This window comes from Nothoprocta perdicaria, unplaced genomic scaffold (assembly GCF_003342845.1).
Source record: "Nothoprocta perdicaria isolate Ctin4 unplaced genomic scaffold, notPer1 scaffold_75, whole genome shotgun sequence".
In the NCBI taxonomy this organism is placed as follows: Eukaryota; Metazoa; Chordata; class Aves; order Tinamiformes; family Tinamidae; genus Nothoprocta; species Nothoprocta perdicaria.
This window is the reverse complement of record NW_020456032.1, coordinates 3340686-3356858: the sequence shown is the minus strand read 5'-3', so window position 1 is coordinate 3356858 and position 16173 is coordinate 3340686. Positions and strand designations below refer to the sequence as shown.

Genomic DNA, 16173 nt, shown 5'->3' with positions numbered 1-16173 from the left:
CTACTGTTTTGAGGGGATCGCATGTCTCTGGAGACTGATAATGTGAAATGGACCTTCACCTCTGGGTCACTGGTTCACACATAGCCTAGACTGGTAGTAGGCATGAGTTAACATCCATTGGTGTTTTTCGTGAAATAAGGTATTGGCTTGAATTTTGCATTTTTCGTAAGCATTTGACCATGGTGTAGTAGCTGACAGTCTTTCCAAGAGGAGCTGGATGGGGAAAATGCATTTCAGGGAATGTTCTTCTGTTGTCACTATGTGATAGTGTCCTTGCTCTGTGCTTACTATGCTGAACCTGCTCTGGAGATGGAGTTGTAGTGGTTTCCAGAACTGTCCCTGTTGTTTCTTATGCTATCCAGAAATTCTCCTTAAGAACAATATGCCACCTCACCTCCTAGCTAGGCAATAGGGAGTAATTTCTGTCTGCCTGTAGTAGTGCTGCTTACTGGGGACTTTGGAGGAGTTGCTTGTCCCAGGAGCTGGGTGAGATGGACAGCAGCCCTTCCTTCCTTCATTCCGTCCTTTTCCTTTCTCTCTCTCTCTCTCATGTCCTTTCCTTTGCTTGTTCCTGGGTGGCAACTAATGACATCAGATTTTTAGCTCCATTGATGAGATCGTTTGTGAGTGCTCCTGTGGCTCTAATGAAAGAGTAGAATAGAGCTGTAAACTCCACAGCTTTGCATCACTCTTTCAGCTCTCTCTGCCTTCTTTGGAATATTCTCTGATCTGCTCTGGAAATATTCACTGCTGCTGGTGTCACGTATCAGGTAGACATGTCTAAGCACTGGCTACTGGGAAAGCAATTCATACTTGTTTCAAGTATGTCAGGACACCCAGAGTAACCACCATCCTCTAACTTTTCTCTGAAAAACATTGACTTCCTCACAGTACAGGGATATTGGGCAGGTCTCTCTGAGCTTTTTGAATCCCAGGGCACTGATATTTCTACTATTTTAGACATGAAAATCTCCAATGGAGTTAGCTCCAGTCCGTGTAGCTAAAGGCTTGTTTCTCTTAGTTGCCTTGATGGAACTTCTAGATGGAGTTTGCAGATCAGATGTTGAAAAATGCAGATATGGTGAAAGGATGCCAGTGTGTTAAATGGTGCTACTGTGGCATCCCCGTCCTCAGGCCTAGGTTATGTGGCCTGAATAGTATTGCTACCCTAAGCATGTCAGTTGTGGGTAGAAAAACCCATATCTATAGCAATGATTTTGTTAGCAAAAGCTCTACAGTGGTTACAAGCTGAGAAGACTGTTGGCGTAGCCACTATCATGGAGAATAGACAAGTCCACTGGTGCAGCAGTTTTCTTGTCCCAGTCTGTGCTTACATGAAGGACTCCTTGAATCAAAGAGCAGTCTTGCCAGTGTCCAGTGTCAAAGACCCATGATGCAGGAGCAGCCTGGGAGGTGGGAGGGCTCCAGTGCTCTTGGAAGTGCTCAGCTGGAGCATCCCACTGCACAACCTGTCCCAACAGTAGGGAGGTGGGTTGCACCCCAGTAGAGTGCTTGACTTGAGGAGTCAATACTAAAAAAAAAAAAAAGAGTTTCAAATTTTGTTTTACAGTATCTGAACCTTGAAATGTCAAAGCTGGAGCTGGARTGAAGGCATGTTTTTTTTCTCTGAACCCGCTCCCCTTGGGCCTGCATGGCTCAGCCTGAAACACTTTTTTACCTCTGAGATGGGAAGGAAGGATGGAGAGCTTGGGGAAGCAGTGTTCATTTTGAAGCTCTAAGCAGCAAAACAGAGCACTATTCCATGTGGCCCAGTGGAAACATAGCATGAAACTGGGAAAAGGAAAATTTGTGAGTGGGAGAGTGTGAGGTCTCCCAGGCTGGAATAGTTACTTGACAGATAGTTTTCAGAGCAGGGTTGATCCTGGGTTAGCTGTTAGTTCATCCCAAACTATTAAGCCATTCTTTCTGAGGTCGCTTAGACTGTTTCTTTTGCAGCAGTCCAGGCTGTGCATTTCTCTCTGTGTTCTTACAATATCTTATTCCACCTTGCAAGCCCTGTGTGCCAAGGACTGCCTACCCTCTCCCTTGGTGTGTCACTCAGCCTGCAGTGTCCTGACAGCTGTTGGTGCTGTTGCTTGCAAAAGCCCCTGTTCGTCACCTGTGTTCAAATAAGTCAGCTGCTCCCTGTGGTCTCTCCTTGCTTTTATAGGCAAGAATTTTCCCCATTACATTGATTTTTTTTTGTATTTTTTTCTCCCTCCACTCCCTGCCCCTAAGAGAGGGAAGTTTAGAAGGGGAATGGCTGCTTGAGAGGAAATCATGCAAGTGTAGTGCTCAGATAGTGCTTTCAGATCATAGCTAAGATCTAAATGGCACCTGCTAATAACTCTCTGGCATAGCATGGTGCCATATTCAGGGCATTCAGGGCTGCCTTTATTCTTGCAGAATGTCCAAGCCCTCATTCTTACTTGGTAGCTCTGCTCTGCTTTTCCTTTGCCTCCCCAAGAACTGTTACAGCAACATCAGTGCAGCASGAAAGTCATCCTTAGAAGGACATTCAGCTGGAGGAAATAGCTTTTGGAGGCCACAGACTAAAACTTGTCGGCTGCTCTTTACTGATAAGTGAAATAGAGATGTCTCCAGAAGCTGCTGGTTAGATGGAGAAGAAGTAGGTGCATACGCCCCTTCCAGCTGTCCTCACTACCCATGGCAGCTTTCCAGGGCATCTTCAAGTTTTCCTCTGTGTGTTTTYCAGAGGGCTGAGTCCTGTTTGTGTTGCTTTCTTCAGAGGACCATCTCTTATGGCCTCGTTCTGCTGTGGACAGGTTACAGTTCTGCAAATATGCCATGTTTCTATTTTAACGAGCAGATGAGAATGTGTTCCTTTTCCCTCTGATTGATTGCAGTTCTTGCTACATGAAGGCACACGGGGGATTCTGCGCAGTTCTCCTGCTCACCTCTCAGCTTGTGCAGACATGGCTCTTCCATAGCATGCAATCAGGTGCTCTCTCTAGCTCCTTCCTCTTGCTTTTTTTTTTTTTTTCTTTCTTTAGCTTGTCACACCACTTTCATGGTGCTCTACAGTCTTTGATTTCTGAAGCTTGTTTTAATTTAGCCTTTCACATTATCTCTGCTTTGTATAGGTCATTCTCCCTGTGACACAGATGCTGCAGAGCACCCAGGCTCCTGCTGATGGCCGTCTGGTCCTCACTTGCATCATTCCTGAGCTCTCTCATCAAAGCCTTTTGCTGCCCTCGCTGTCCACATTTCTTACCACTGAGGGAAAGCCACTCAGCCTCTGCTGCGATCCTACACGTGCTAAAAGATGACCAAAATAACAAGGGAGAGATGCAGTTCTCTTCTACTTTCCAGTTTCCCTGTCTTTCACGCAGTTTGGCCTAGTCAGCCACTTTATGGATCCTGGCAGCTTTCATTCTAGCACCTTTAATGAGAGTGTCTGGTTGCTTGCACCAGCAGCCCTGCCAGTCCCCTGCATGAGTCAGAGAACTCTCATCTGGTACAGAGACGTCAGCGGTAGGAGAGGAGAATATGCCTGGTGTGAAACCACTTCAGCAAAGCCTCCAGCCTCCCGGGGCCCTACTGAGCGAGCAGGGGCCTTTGGTAACGAGCCTGCTCCTGCCTTTCTTGCCCTTTCATCGCTCCTTGCTTCTATAAATACCTAGTCAAATAACACAAAGGCATGACTGAGACCTTAAGGGGCAGGCCACAGGCCAGAGCAGCAAGATGGCCATCTCAGAAGCAGAGAGCTGGGCGCTGGGCTGGGCTCTCCTCTTGGAGGTGGATGGTTGGTGTTTTCTGTGATGCTCTTGTACCTGTTACCTTCTCTTGTGAAGCAGGCCTGTTCCTAGGGATGTCAGAAAGAAGGGTACACAGCAAAGGAGCCCGAAGAGAAGTGTAACCAAAGGATTTACATCTAGACCTTTCATTCCCTCTCCTGGAGAAACATTGTAGTATGTTTTCACAATCTTAATAAAAATAATTGGCTCTCACAGACTTCCTGTCAGGCAGCTAGTATTGCAGTCTTCCTCTTGCCAGAAGAAACTCTTTATTTTCCTGAGAATTTAATAACATCCATATTAAGTGAAGACTCTCCAAGGTGGAAGATAGAACAGCTCAAGTTTGTCCAGTAGCAGCCCCGTCTGTGCAAATCCATGATGGCAAGGCCACTCCTACGTTCACTGCTCACCTCCTTGACAGGTTTCTTTCCTAGACTCCATGTTTTCTGCAAAGGAAATGTAGCAAACATTTGCCGACAGCCCCAACAGTGTTTTTGCTCCACAGTTCTGCCTAGTCTGGTTACCAGTTCTGGTGTCCTCTGTCTTTATTTCAAGTTTCTCATTTTCTTTTTGGTCATAACTCTTTTGGGCCAGTCCATAGAAGTTCATAAGTAACTTATGGATCTGGCTCTGCAGAGARTCCTTTTCCCTTCCAGGATCTGGTGAACTCATTTCTGATTCATGTCCACAGGCTTCACAACATACACCATTTGATAGCCTGCTTTGATATTTGCCCTCCAATATCACTACATGTTTTTGTCATGGCCACTCCATGTTGGTTATGAGCCTTGTTCCTTGATGATGCTACTAAGTCTGCGACTGTCTTTGGTATAGCAAAGAAAGCTTAGAGAAGCCCTATTTCATTCAAGTGAAATTTCAGGGGAATTTGAGGGGTTTGTTTGCTTGTTTCCTATTCTTACATTTCCCTCTGACCTTGATGATCATTGTCACAAAAAAAGGCTTTAAAAATCTTTGACATACTTGATTTTCCAGGCTTATATAAATGTGCATAAATAAAATAAAAGCCCAAACCTGAATGAAAGCTAGGAAGTATTCTCACTACTGGAACAGGAAGCTTTGCTTATTACTTAAAGAATACATGTTGTACATAGCGTGCATTTTATTACCCAGGGTGTTTGAAAGGCCCCTTGGAGGCTAGGAAAGTTTTTTCTTTGAGAGTTCGCCCTGAAAATAATCACATATTTAGAATAGCTAACCTTTAATCTGCAAAGGATTAGAAGTCTGAATGTAACAGTGACGTCTTCRAGCCCTTGGAAGGTTGGCAGAAATGTGCAGTTCAGACGTCTGTGYCCAAATCCGCTCTCCCACCAGATCAGCATCCTTAGACCTTCTTTGTTAGRCCATTGTCAGTAGGAAAATCCTCTGATATTTGGGTTTCAGTATTAGGATTTTTTGCTTATTTCTTCCTCTTCCAGTTCTGTTGTTTTGAACTGTCTGAAAAATCAACCGTCAAGAAGCTRGCAGAATGGCTGGTGCTTCAGCTAACCCTCAAGCATACTGTTATAGCCCACAGAGTCTTATACCACTTTTCTATTGAAGGATTTTTTCTGCAACAAATTGCTGGGCCTAGGAATGTAAGTGAACTGGGGAAGGGGCATTTTTGTCCAGAATCCTTGTGTTTCAGTTCTCCCTTACCCAAGAAAATGGATATTTTGTGTTTATACAGCAGAATTTTCTTCATATTCCAATATCTACCATATAAATCAATCCAGTTGCCTTTCTTCGCAATATTGCCTACTGTACTTTTCATTTCCAGCCAATGCCCTTTGACTTGGTTTTCATTTTCTTGGTTCCTCTTTAGTCTTAACAGTGTTTTGACCATTTTATAGTTAGTCTTCTGTTTCTTCTTGTGTAAACTTGTCCTGAAAAAAATCAGAAGCAATTTCAACATCAACTGAGGAATCAGAGAAGCTGGTCAARGTGCTGTTTGGAGATGCATAAAATTCGGTAGGATGCCAAGCCTGTAAAATATTCATAAAAGATCTCTGTTCTTCCTAGAGGACTTAGTAAGCTATGGAGCTATTCGTTGCTCAGAGCACAGAGCTTCTTCCACATCATTTTGCTTTGTATTTTCTGTTTGCTCTCTTATCTGTTGCTTTAATACAGATRTTCAAGCCTTTGCTTGGCTTTCACAAATTGTTTTCTCTGATTGCAGCCTCATGCTTCGAAACAGGTTACTATATATCAGATATCCCTGAGAGCAGAAATTTAACATTTATTTATGTCTCCATAATTTCTTCATCCTGCAGCCAGATAGTCCATAAAAACCCACGTAGATGACACATTAGTATATTAAGTCCAGTCAAGGGGCAAATTTCTCTGTCCTTCCTATTTCCCCTATGAAGAAAAGTCTAGGAATTTTTGCAAGCTGGGATATGGCTTTGTTTTAAAATATCATTTCCATTCTTTGCACTTGTATGTATCCTCTCTAAATTTGATGCCTTTTTGCTATTGTTTATTAAGATACTTAATCTTAAGATATTTAAGATTTTCCTGTCTCATTCATCTGTTTTGGTAGCCAGTTGAGAGGGAGACCAGTGCTCCAAGGGCTGCTGATACCGCACTGAGAAAGGAGAGAATGAGAAAGAGGCTGAAAGGAAATGGGGAAAGAGAGTAAGTCTTGTTGTAGGAGATGGGAAACTATTTGGGATAAGTGAAAGACCTTGCATACTTCTGTCAACAGTAAAAATATTTCAGATGGGTGAGTAAAGCTTCTCTTCTTGAGCAGTGAATGGACTAAAACACCCTTCTTCCTGGTCATTTTGTATCCTTAAATCAGTATAATTCCCCAGATAATTTCCAGCCCTTCAATGACAATAGCAAGCACTGCTGTGGTGTGCTTTGCTGCTGAGCGCAGCTGAGGACAGCTGTGAGTCATGACATGTGAACAGAACAGCCCTGTTCTTGCTGTCAGCTCAAGAAGTTTCTTTTCAGTTTGGCGTTTATAGCTTTTACTTATTTATTTATTTATTTATTTATTTATTTATTGACTGCCCACTGCACCTGAATCTTTTCCTGTGCGTGCTGGACTGGGATATAATTTGAGTCCTGTTGATGCTACCTAGGGCAAAGCAGAGCATTCTTGCTTCTGATATCAGAAGGCTTTGTCCCATTGTGGATTTATACTAATATTTTATCCTGGAGGATTTGATGCAGTTTAAGTTTGAGGCCAAAAAGAGAAATGTTAAAAACAGACTTCCCTGAAGCCTCTGCTGCAAAAACACTTTTTGCACATATGTGACTTCTTTGGCTATGACAGTGACTTTATGCAGTAGAGTAAGCAGGCTGGCAGATGAAAGACCTGAAGCTAAGTCAGACCTTTCCATCCCTCTCCTAAATGACATTCTCAGTCTGCTTTGCCTGGTCTTGCTTCCTCCACCATCTCCCACATCCTCAGGGTATTCGGTCTGAGAAGTACTACAGTCTTGCACTGGCTGGGAATTAGCACATCTTCATTTTGGCCTCACGTGCTATTGGAGTAGTGACTGCTCTTCASCTTACTCCCCTTTTGCTGTTTCTCCTTTGTTCTTGTTTCACTGGTGAATACTCATTCCGTCGAGGGTTGGTTGGGATACATACAGCAGATTTCCTGGTGCACTCTGTCTACACAAAGTCATCGGTCTGGGCCCGGGCTGCCTCCGGCTCAGCAGTGCTGCATACTGCCTCTGTTCTCTTTTTCCCCTCCTCTTGAACTTGCAAATCTCCGTTCTCCAGCACTCTTGTTTAGTTCCCGCAATCCTGCAACGTGTAGTTATTTCTACCCTCTGAAGTGTCCTTGCTGAGGAGTCCATGCYGTCTTTTCAAGGCATCATTCAGCTCCCCGTTCTGTCTGGAAATTCTACATTACATCTGACCCCCTGTCTCTCCCTTAGGCAGTGACCCTGTCACTCCTTTAGGCAATTTGCTGTCAGTTCTGTTTCTCTCTGGGGACAATGTGTTTGGAAAAAGGTGGAATCTTTGGGTGCAGTGTTGTTTTGGGGTGCTGTTGAAATCACACCCTCCATACAACATCTATCTTGCATGCGTTGTGGAGCTGGAGAAGTAACAGAAGAGGAGGAAAGGTCAGAAGTAGGAGGAGATGCTTTCGAGTGAACCCGTAGAGTTTGAGAAGCAAGTTAGGATGGCAATGCAGAAAGAAGCTGGGGAGACTGCCAGGTGATCTRCAGAGACTCTTAGAATGCAGGGAGCTGAAGATGGCCCAGAAACTGTCTCTAAGTTGCAGAGAAAAGCGGTGAAAAGCTATTTTYGGTGTTGCTTCTCACCTGTTTTTGAACTTTTCCAAAGTGGATAGTGTCTCCATGAGAGTTTCGACTGGTCCTGATAGGTCCACCTATCATAGTGTCGTTTGAATCCATCATTTTCTGTCCATGTCAGTGYAGTGGCAATACTATTTCATACTTGCAGTGCTGATGGTGTGCCATCTAGAAAGGAACATTGAACCTGCTTGGTCTTTGATATCTCAGCATAGTTTTGTACTGTTTTATATGATATAGGCATAAGGCAAAGAATTGATCAAACTTGTCAGACTTTCTTCACTGATAGAACAGAGCGTCATGGAATAGGCTTGAACCAGTGACCTAGAGGCGAAGTGTTTTRCTTTCATTAGCTGTCCCTTGAGCCATCTTCTTGCTCTGCTTGCAACTACAAAATCCCGCCCACTCGATTGTGTTGCAGGATGTGGTTGTTACAGATTCCTGGTGTGCTGGACAAGTCTCTTGCCAGTTTTCCCAAGTACTCTAGACTTCACTGGGAAGGAAAAGGGCAGTATGAACACAATGATTATTGGTCTAGGCCAAACTAAAGCTACTGGAAAATTAATGGTGAAATACCAAAATATCAGGATACACCAAAGGTAAGGAAAACTGCAGTGTCAATAACTGTCCTCATTTTGTGTGGGTCATCATAAAACAGTCTTAAAGTACATACTCATGTTGCTGATTTGTCAAATGATGCAATATAAATGGCCAGCCCTGAAGGTGCCTTCATATACTTGGCTTTGTGCTTGCTCTGTTTGTGTGATCTTGCTGCTACCAGAGGTTGCACACAGGGCAGGGAGCTCTCTGCTAAGAAATGGAGGGGGGAATGGGTGCTACTATCATGCATTTTTTTTCCCCACAACCTAAAGCACATGCATAGTATCTGTAATAATCACTTTCTTGGATAGTCAAACAGTTTTTCCTGAAAGAGATCCCAGGCTGCTTCTGTTGGCTTGGACTTCTTGTCATTTTTTTTCCCCTTGTTTTTTAATGATTTCTCAACGTGAGTCACATTTTCAGCATCACAGTAACTTTCTTCACCTCCATTTCAGGGAATGGATTAATTACTGCAATATGCTAAATATATCTGCATTATCACAGAAAAAAAATGTGGATGGTCTACCCTATGTTTAATTTGACAAGCTGCATGGTTAAAATTCTAAAGTTTCCTATTTTCAAGCTTGCATTTTTCTTTCGAAGCCAAATCAGACTTTTCTGGGATGTGATGCTAAAGTGGCCTCCATTGGAAATTATTTCCATGACAACTGTGTCTTTCTGGTTTGAGCCATTTCAGGGTTACTGTAGCTTTTAAAAAGTAAATAACCTAGGGTTTTCTCTTTTTTTCCCTTTATTTTTTTCTTTTTTTAAGATGGGAAAMAGTATATTTTCCCCTGCCTCTCAAACTGGGCTGTTAATGAGGTAGCCTTGTCCAGTCAGTGCTTTAGAAAAGTAAAATTATTCAAATTATACGGGCCTTTATATGCTGCTAGTATTACCTAGGCCAATGCTAAGAAAGAATTCAAAGCTAATTTTTATGAGAAGAACCTCCTCTCTAAAATTAACATGTCTTCTCTGGGTGATATGATGGTCCCTTTTCACCATTCTAGATACATTCTGCCCAATAAAGACCTTCTGGTCTGAGATTAGCAACAAGCACATGTGCCAATATAGTGTAGATGTGGTGGAGGGAGCCACTTTATCTTCTGGGCTTTCTGTAGTAATTTTAAACATAGTATTTCTTGGTTAGCTTTCAAAACTGTCRTCGGGTCCCATCTAACATGGATAGCAACTATGTGGGAATTAATTTTGAAAAGAAAGCCTAAGCGTATTGTTTTGCTGTAGGATTCAATAAAGTCTCTGGGCTGCAATTTAATGCTAACATTTCATCTGAAAGTGGAAATATTCATTAGAGTAGAATTTGATCTGCGATTTTGTAGGCCAAATTAAATGGTCTTGAGGGTTCTCAGTTTCAGGCCTTGTCTTATTTGAGACCATAGCTTAATCCTCCAGAGCGTGTTGGAGCCTGCCTTGGGGATCGTGTGCTCAGCTTTGGGTTTGGGGTCCCTGGCATGTTTCTCCAAAAGGGGTTCTTAAGCACAGTAATGAYATGTAAGTGATAAAGTCTTTGCTAATCTTCCTCTTTCAGAGAATTCGGTCGACAGTGGATGAAAAGGAACAGAAGCAGCTTCTGATGGACCTTGATGTAGTAATGCGAAGCAGTGACTGCCCCTATATTGTTCAGTTTTATGGCGCACTCTTCAGAGAGGTGGGCACTCCAAACTTGCTTCATTCACAGCAGAGTTTGTATTTTGCTTTTTTGCTTCTCTTTTTTCTTTTTTTTTGCAGTTTTTCACTTGCAGTGAGGAGGAAAAAGTTAATTTATGTTGTATTTTTAGGCCTCCACTTTTAACCAAGCATATTTAAATAAGCAACCCAGATGTCTGAGCACAGCTAAGCACATGCTCTTCCCACCCACTGCCTAGTCTGTCTGCATGTGTCAGTCACTCCTTCCTTCCAGCCATTCCCTCCTTCTGAGGAGCTCCAGAGTTTTTGGCTCTCCCGGGCAGAGCTTTTGTTGACTGGGTGTATGTCACTCTGCAACACCCCATTTGAACACAAATATGCTTTATATGAGCWGCTATCACATGCAGCCTAATGAAAGTCTTGCACTGACTTAGCACTCCTGTAGTAAAGGTGCTGCAGTGATAGAAGCCACAGTTCCTCATAGGCTTCTCGTAAGCTTCGGCTGTACCTACTGTATATCAAGGTTGTGTCAAGAGACTCCAGGCTGACATGYTTCATCCTTAAAGTGGTTTGTACCTCCAGAATATGAGGACAACTACAATTGTTCAGACCAAAATTGCTAGACTGTTCTGCCTTTAAAATCTTGTAATTGTAAAATATAAATCAGAAATGAAGATAATATACTTGGATTTACTTMCATTTTCTTTTGCCCGTATCCTGTCTATCAGTCTGATATGAAACATCCTCCGTACGGTTACCATAAACTCCAAGGAATTTTTTAGTCTTATTGTATATGTTAGTGTTTCAGTGTGCCCTCAGTTTTATTGAGGTTCAGATTCATCTAACTTTAGACATCTTAAATGAAATGTCAAGTCACACCTCTCCGTTAGTAAATGGGAGTTGGGGGGAGGTACATGTATAAGTGATTCTTTCATTACCCTTGCTGACTAGTTCTAGCAGAATAGCTGCTGAGCTGATCACTAAAATTAATCAACAGTAATCGAATCTTTTATGTTAAATGTATGTTGCTTATTTATGTGCTTGACTGGATTCAAAGGATCTCTTTATGTTATCCAAATTTTTCTTTATTATTTTAGCTTGACAATAACAGAGATTATTTCTTTTTATAGGGTGACTGTTGGATCTGTATGGAGCTCATGTCTACCTCGTTTGATAAGTTTTACAAATATGTATATAGTGTATTAGATGATGTTATTCCAGAAGAAATCCTAGGCAAAATCACTTTAGCTGTGAGTATTTTATTAAACTTTCTTGGTATATTTTTGAAGATAACTTAAACACTCAGATTTCTTTCACTTGCTTGTGAGAAAGCAGGCTAGCCTGCATTCAGCAAAACTGCTGTCATTATATTGACTTTAATGATAATGAGTATACTAATAACTAACTCTTGTAGTGTATTGCATGATAGAGAGGAGTTTCTGGGCACTGTAACCTGTCCATAGWGCGATTTTTTCCCATTTCTTGAATCCCAACAACTTGGAGAGARCAAAACCATCTTCACCTTCCTTTCATTCATTTTCATGAATAAATATGATAAACTTCCAGTACTTTTAGAATAGTCCTGTGAAATAAGACTCTCTGGTGTCTCTTGCATTTGATTGCAAGCAGGTGAAGCAGAACAGGCCCCTTTGCTACTCTTCACAACAGTGGAATGAGTTAGTCTTGCTTGGCCAGTAGAATGAGAATGGCAGATCAGGGGCCTTGTAATCCACTAAAAATGCAGCATAAGAATTAAAATATATTACTAGAAATGATTACTATCTGGAATTTGCCAACATCATCTCTTGTTCTCCTTTTCCAAAATTTAATTTGCAACAGCTGGTATGTGTCTTGCTTAACACATGCCCTCTTTTGTATCACTTCTGTATGAAAAAATTGCAAGAAAAATACTTTATTATATAATATGTTACAGGATTGGTATCTTAATACCTTTAATATTCTTCTCCTGTCCCCCATTACTGGAGGTCTTTACGTTTGATAATCATAGTAATCTTATGACATTAGCTTACTTTTTTAATCTGTATTTCTTTCCTAGACTGTGAAAGCACTAAACCACTTAAAAGAAAACTTGAAAATCATTCACAGAGGTAAGTTCATGTCTTATTCTTCTATCCTACAAGAATAGTTGCAAGGATTTTAAATGGCCTTTGTTTCAAATTAAAATATCATAAACATCTGTACTACAGTGAATGTGAGCACTGAGGGAGCACTACAGTTTTTGCACAAACGTGATGGTGGTGGTTAGGTAACATCTTTCATCACCTCTTGGGTCAGAGGTTTTTCATTCTAACTGATGATCAGATGAAGTAGCACAGATATATTTCCTATCCAGTCAGAGAAAAGAGAAGATAGTTGGAATATGCTAGTATTTCTAGACTAGTATTGCTACCCATTATTTCCAAATTTCTCATATGACTATTAATTCCAAGCAGAGTAGCRTGGCCTCCACCCAGCCATGTCGAGCAGACTCCAGTGGGATTTCAAGAACAAACGGGATGTCTGCATCTACCTACAGGCATGTGGTATATTTAGGCATGGGAGTTAAATGAGATGTTTTCCAGAAGTGCCTGACTACTATAACTGTTCGGCGATTCTGTCATATGGAGTTAGTTCCATCTGCTGTTGTCCTTGGGCACCTTGGACACCTGTGATGAGCACATCTAGTTGGTAACTGCCCCACACGAAGAGACAGGCCGTGTGACATAATCACTACTGGTGTTGATTCTCTGCAGCTGCTGTTTTTGAAATAGAAACCTTCAGCCATGACTTATCAGTTTAATTTCTTTCCCTTACAGACATCAAACCTTCCAATATTCTTCTGGACAGAAATGGAAATATTAAACTCTGTGACTTTGGCATTAGTGGACAGCTTGTGGATTCCATCGCCAAAACACGAGATGCAGGGTGCCGGCCGTACATGGCAGTAAGTACAGACGGGCAGCCCAGAAGGGAGCTGGCATGCTCGTGGGAGTATTCAGGCTTTTACCCACCTTCTTCAGGCATGGTTCAGTGTGGCAGGGTCTGTCATCTGCCAGCTGACTCAAATGTCACCCTGTTTCATGTGAGTAAGCACTCCCTCCCCAAAAGAAACTGAACTCCAGAATGAGTGCTGTTGCTGGCAGTATCAGCAGAGACATCCAGGCTGTGGCAAAGGGGCCAAACTCTTTTTTCTTTCAGCTAGTTTSCTCTGCTGTTGCCAGTGCTGCAGAACAGAAAACTTCTCCTGTATCTTCCAGCAGCACCTATTTATGCTCCAAAATAAACAGAACAGCTCAATGGCAAAGGGAATGCAATCTGTGTATGATGTTTTCTTGGTCTGCAAGAAATCCATTTGTTATGGTGAGATTATGTCACAGTAGTTACTGCAAAGCAAAATCTTTCAGAATTACAGTGATTTTTGAAAACCATTTGATTTCCAAATTGTGCCATGGCTTATTCCAGGAGTATGTAATTCTGGAGAGCAACGTTAGAACAGCAGCTGCATGGAAATCATTCAGTCTGAGCGGCTCCTGAGAGTCTGTTCTGCTTGTTTGCTTTCCTCCCTCTCCAAGAGATAAAAGCTGGGATTGTGATTTTTCAGCTCTAAGGCGTTTAAGCACTTCTGTACATCAGGGCTGCTTTAAAAACATATTTCTTGATTTCATCTGAACTCAGAGTTTGAGGAGAGGCTGATGTAGGTGGTTACTTCTCTGCAGTTGCGAAAGTAGCTTAGATTACAGCTGCTGTGTTTAACTTATCCTGACTCCTCAATATGCTGAAAAATACAATGTGTTTTTCTGAACTATCTTACCTAGTTTTCTCAAAGTTCACAGTGGGAAAAAGAAAGGAAAATCTCTCCCTTTTCAGGTAAAGTCCACTTTCATCCTGATAACTGCTCTTGTACGTTTTTCTCTGACTGTACCGCTGATGACAAAACCCTGATTTTGATCCCTGCAAAGAGATAGAGTCTGCCTTTCTAAGCATTTGACCTCATCTGTATATTTATTTATTGTCCACGTAGCAGAACTATTTACTCACGTAGGTGGATGGGAAAATGCAGAAGAGATCTGCTGTTGGGGTCCAGTGCAGTGGTACAACAGTGTGTGCAAGTTCCAGATCCCCATGACTTAAGGAAACAGGGCAGTTTATTCAAATAAAGACCTTGTGAGGCTGTAGAGAGGATAGTGGTGTCTTCTCTGAGTACTTTTGGCAAGAGTATCAAGCTTCCCATAGGGAAGGGAATCAGTAGGAGCTGCAATAACACAGGGAATGAGATCCTAAGGGCAACAGCCGAGAATATGAAACAAAAAGTACCCTGAGAAGGGACTGGAGCTAGTGCAAAGTCCAGTCACTGAGCTGTTGAAAGTCAAGATGGGTCATTTGCCACCTCAGATTGCAGGTAGTTTTTCTGATAGTCATARCTTTGCCACGTGAGCATTGTGTATAGGTTCTCTGAGATGTGTATAGGTTCTGAAAATAGTTGCTYGTCTGTTTTTCCCCCGCAAGTTTAGTGGACTAGGATTGCAAATTACTGTTGGTTTAGTTACTGCCTTACAGGTACTGGCATCCTTGCAAATAGCTGAGCTGCTTTATTTCCCCTGGAGTTGGCGTGGGTGCATGCTTCTGGTAACCTTTTCATTTTCCTTCTCTTCTGTGCATACTGGACAAAATGCMTCCACCGTGTTTTTTGGGCATCCCTGTTACCAGCTCCAGATTGTGTTGGATTTTTTTTTTTTTAATGAGTGAAAGTGTTTCAATTCAGTTTGTGTTTTTAAGAGCCTTGGCATGGTATATGATTTGTGGGTGAGCCAGCAGCTGGCAACTGGTGTGGGAGACTGCTGGCCTCTTCCTCTCTGGACTCAGTAACTCCTCTCCGAGTACATGTGCATTTCCACGTACCGGAGAGCCTGGGAAATGGGGAGATGTGTCCAGCACACAGAATCCCAGCTACAACTGCCAGTTCTTTCTCTGACCTAGCAAGGGTTCATGGCTGCAAGTGGTGTTGCGATCAAACCTGAATGTACTTGGGAGGGAGTCAAGTCAGTCACAAGTTCCTTTYGAAAGGAAAAATTGTGGGTTTTTTAAATACAGAAAGGTTAAGGGTTCTTGCTAGACTGTCACTCTATAACTACGTGTAACCAGGGTGAGTCTGATATTGGCTGCTGAATGATGCTCTGTGGCCATGGGAACGCGTCTTTCTGCAAGGCCCACTTGACCCTTGGCTCTTGCAGTAATTCTTGTTGCATGAGTACTTGTCTATCAAAGGAACCTGATAACACCGTATCCACTGGAGCTGGATCCCCAAATAGCCATTGATAACAATAACATTGGATGCCTGCCAGTTGGACTGCCAGTCAGATTCAGCAGCAGGAGCCGTGTCCAGCTGCTAAAGGAAGTGCCTGTGTATTTTACCCAAAATTGTTAGAGCTCTCACGGAAAGCAGAGCATTAGCCTTGGAGCTACCCAAGCTGGATAGGTTATTTTGCATCCCATCTTGCATTTTGATGTGATCGTTATAGGAGGGAGTAAAGATTTGTGCCTTGTATTCTAAGAAAGAAATGAGAAAACTGGAGACTCTCCCCAGCTGTCCCAAGTGACTGCCAGCCCGCAGAGTAGTTGAGGATGTTTGCATGGATAGTTGTCACACTGCTCTTGCAAGACCTGTTTTGGTGCCAGCATCATAGATTTGCTCTAGGTGAGTTTTTGCATCCTCAGTCTTAAAGGCCATTGCTAACAGGGATGACGTTGCTCCCTGCCAGCACCTGGTCCTCCCCTTGTGTTCCTTCTGCTTTGCCTCTACTGCCGTCATTTGTATTTGCTTTTTTTCTCTGGGAACAGTAACCTGAGGAGTGTGGCAAGTGGCCCTGCCTCCGTGGTGGTCCCTGTGGTTGTCT

At 42.5% G+C, this 16173-nt stretch overlaps 1 protein-coding gene across 2 annotated transcripts in view; it reads left to right on the top strand.

The window, feature by feature from the left end:
* Positions 1–16173, top strand: part of MAP2K4 (mitogen-activated protein kinase kinase 4) — a 74727-nt gene that overhangs the window by 43045 nt on the left and 15509 nt on the right. For both annotated transcript variants that reach the window (XM_026051419.1, XM_026051420.1), the window contains 4 exons: positions 10182–10301; positions 11410–11529; positions 12336–12387; positions 13096–13223. In XM_026051419.1, coding sequence (XP_025907204.1) covers positions 10182–10301; positions 11410–11529; positions 12336–12387; positions 13096–13223 — 420 coding nt within the window. The remainder of the gene's footprint in view (positions 1–10181; positions 10302–11409; positions 11530–12335; positions 12388–13095; positions 13224–16173) is intronic.